Source organism: Nannospalax galili, unplaced genomic scaffold (genome assembly GCF_000622305.1).
Source record: "Nannospalax galili isolate Female #2095 unplaced genomic scaffold, S.galili_v1.0 scaffold200, whole genome shotgun sequence".
Classification (NCBI taxonomy): domain Eukaryota; kingdom Metazoa; phylum Chordata; class Mammalia; order Rodentia; family Spalacidae; genus Nannospalax; species Nannospalax galili.
The window spans coordinates 347373-350737 of NW_008345373.1; the positions used below are offsets into that span (position 1 = coordinate 347373).

The window sequence follows — 3365 nt, forward strand, 5'->3', positions numbered from 1 at the left end:
CTCCCTTCTTCCCTCTCACCTTCCCTTCCCTTCCTTTCCCTTCCCCTTCTCCTTCCTCACTTTTTTTTCCCCTTTGAGACAAGTTCTCACTATATAGCCCTGGCTGGCCTGGAGCTCTCTATGTCAACCAGGCTGACCTTGAACTCACAGAGATCCTCCTGCCTTTGCCCCTGAGCGCTGGGACTAAAGGCCTGCACCACTGCACTTGGCCCTAAAGAGGGTTTTGTAATCACCAGAGTGGGTTTGTTATAAACGGGCGGCTCTGGTTCCCTTTTTCCTTCCTTACTCTCTCTGTCTCCTTCTCTCTCTCCCGTGTTTCTGTGTCGGGGCACTGAAAGGAGACTCTTGTCAGGCTTTGACACCTTAAACTTGGACAGCCAGCTTCCAGAACTGTGAAAATAAATTCAGCTTATTATAAATCACAAGGTTTACCTATTCTGTTATATTAACACAAGACAGGCTAACATGTTGTCAATATTTGCACAAGTCTGAAAGTCTGATAAACAGAATGGACCTGTGACCCGGAAGCAATAATAAAAATATTAAAAAACTTGCTCAATTCATTAAAAAGCGGGTGCACATGAAGAGAAAACTAACAATGAAATAGCCCATTTATAAAAATCATGATCACAAAAGTAAAATACAGTTTTGGCGAGACTTCCATGATTTAGACTTCTTCGCTGGGGCTTCTGAACATGCACATTGAAATAATTTTACAAGATGTACTTTAAACCTTCGAAATGTTTTCATTGGAGGGTGAGTTAACCAAACTTCCACCGTGGGGGATGGTATAATTATAACTGAAGGTGATGAGTGATTACCACATGGAAATTCTTTGCCCAGGTGGATTAATACAAGGATTCTTTGCATGCTCCTATCTACGTAGGAAATACATGAAATGAGTCAAAATGTCATCATCAATGATCTAAAGACCCAGGGGTTATTAAATCTTAATTTATGTCCTTCGACATTAAGAAAATTAAGCATTAAGTCGGGCGTGGTGGCACACGCCTTTGATCCCAGCACTCGGGAGGCAGAGGCAGGTGGATCTCTGTGACTTCAAGGACAGCCTGGTCTACATAGTGAGTTCCAGGACAGCTTGGGCTACAGGGAGACCCTGTCTCAAACAAGACTAAAAAAAGACAAAAAAGAAAAAAGAAAATTAAGCATTGTACATTTTATTAATAATAAAAAGGTAGCTGGGTGTGGTGGTACATGGAGGCAGAGGCAGGAAGATCTCTGTGAGACTGAGGCCAACCCTGGTCTACACAGCAAGTTCTAGGCCAGCTGGGGCTACAGGGAGGCCTTGTCTCAAAAACCAAAACCCAAAGACTCGATATGCCCGTTTAGTACATTTTCATTTATAAGACATTTCCATAAAGATGTCTGTGTTCTCAGTGGCCATTTAAGTCGGCTGAGAATTTTTCTCCTGGTTTGCAGATGATTACAGAGGCTCAGAAGGTTGTGAGATTTATCACTGCCCAGTTAGCAGCTGGCAATGCTGAACTGAGAACCTTGGCAAAATGATATGTTATCAGAGAGATCTGAGTTCAGATCAGGGTCTGAAGAGTGCAGTGAGATGTGAAATGCATTAGCCCCATGTCTAGCTCACAGCTAGTGTTCAGTACTCAGTCCCTTCCAGACTCCTCCACAGGTCCATGAGCCTGTCAATGACACTCTCCAGTCCCCCCAGCCCCCTTGACCTGTCCACCACCTGCTTTGGGGAAGGAGAGCTGGGGCAGCTCTCTGTGAGCTAGTTAGCATGCTACTCATGAGTGGGCCTCAGGGCTCATCTTTACTTACTTCTTCCCGAAGCTTCATCCCTGCGTTCCAGGTTTGCCTCTCAGCAGGGACAGAAGTCTTGGCATGCAATAGAAGAGGAGCCTCCACCGCATCCTTGAAATAGTGGGTATCTGCGCAAGAAGAAAGTTTTTAAGTACATACCTTGTGAGCTGACTGTGCTGGATAGCTTTAATGTCAACTTGACACACCTGGGTTGAGGGAGCCTCAATTGGGGAATTGCCTCTATTGGACTGGCCTGTGGCCATGTCTGAGAGGCACCTTCTTGATTGTTGTGGGATGTGGGAGGGCCGAGCCCACTGTGGGTGGTGCCACCCCTGGACAGGTGGGCCTGTGTTGCATAAGAAAGCAGGCTGAGCAGGGGCCAAGGGAGCAAGCCAGTAAGCAGCGATCCTCTATGGCCTGTGCTCCAGCTCCTGCCACCAGGCTCCTGCCCTGAGTTCCTACCTTGGGCTCCCTGATGAACTGTGACCCGAGAGACGTAAGATAAATAAACCCTTTCCTCCCCAAGTTGGTATTGGTCAGAGTGTTTTGTCACAGCAATGGAGAAACAAACTACGACACTGACTACATGAATTCAGCACAGTGCAGTTGGTAAAGTCTTCATACACTCACTGAGGCATCACAGCACAGGTACCAGAGTAGAAACTCTTTTTTTGCGGGGGAGGATTCAGGGAGGATAGAAGAAAGGCAGAATCTACTATAGAACAAATTTGCATTCTCAAGAGTAAAAATAGACAATGACCACAGGGGACATTGTGGAGGACACACTCGTAGGGTGTAGTGAGGACATGGTCAGGAGCCCAATGTGGAGGAAACACTGTCACAGCGGCAACCCATTGTACCACGCCTGGCAGATGAGACTGAGGTCCAAAGAGGAGCTCACGAGATCCTACAGTGTGTGGTCTTGGCTGCCCTTCATGTGTCATTCACCTGAGAAACTCTACTAACCCTCTAAGGTTTGCAATGTGCCACCCAGCTATTTATTTATTTATTTATTTATTTATTTATGGATGTAGAAGTTCTCCTACCTCAATCTTCTGAGCATAGGGACTATAGACATGAGCCACCATATTCAACCTGGCCTTCTCTTTAAAACATCTTCCTAGCGCCTACCAACCAGCCCCACCTTCTTATTTCCTATAGCATGTGCTTCAGCTTTGCCACAGTTCTCTTGATCTGTGCATTTTAGCTATGAGACCACAGTCTTCTTTAGGGGCTGCCTGTCCTTGTTTCCTCTGATCAGCTCTCAAGTGGTAACTGGCACAGCAGATGCTTTCTGAGTACTGAACACAAGATCATTCTCCTCCTCCTCCTCATCCATGTCCTCCTCCTCATCCTCCTCCTCATCCTCCTCCTCCCCCTCCTCCTCCCCTCCTCCTTCCTCCTCCACGTCCTCCTTCTCCTCCTCCTCGTTGTCATGCTCCTCCTCCTCATTCTCCTCCTCCTCGTCCTCCTCCTCCTTCTCCTTCTCCTTCTCCTCCTTCTCTTCCCCCTCCTCCTCTTCCTTTTCCTCCTCCTCCTCCTCCTTCTCCTCCTCCTCTTCCTCCTCCTCCTCTTCCTCT

The 3365-nt window shown here is 47.1% G+C and overlaps 1 protein-coding gene across 1 annotated transcript in view; it reads right to left on the reverse strand.

Annotated features, from left to right (window-relative positions):
* Nucleotides 1-3365, reverse strand: part of Clnk (cytokine dependent hematopoietic cell linker) — a 90470-nt gene that overhangs the window by 58577 nt on the left and 28528 nt on the right. The window contains exon 6 of the mRNA XM_008841591.2: nt 1804-1913. Coding sequence (XP_008839813.2) covers nt 1804-1913 — 110 coding nt within the window. The remainder of the gene's footprint in view (nt 1-1803; nt 1914-3365) is intronic.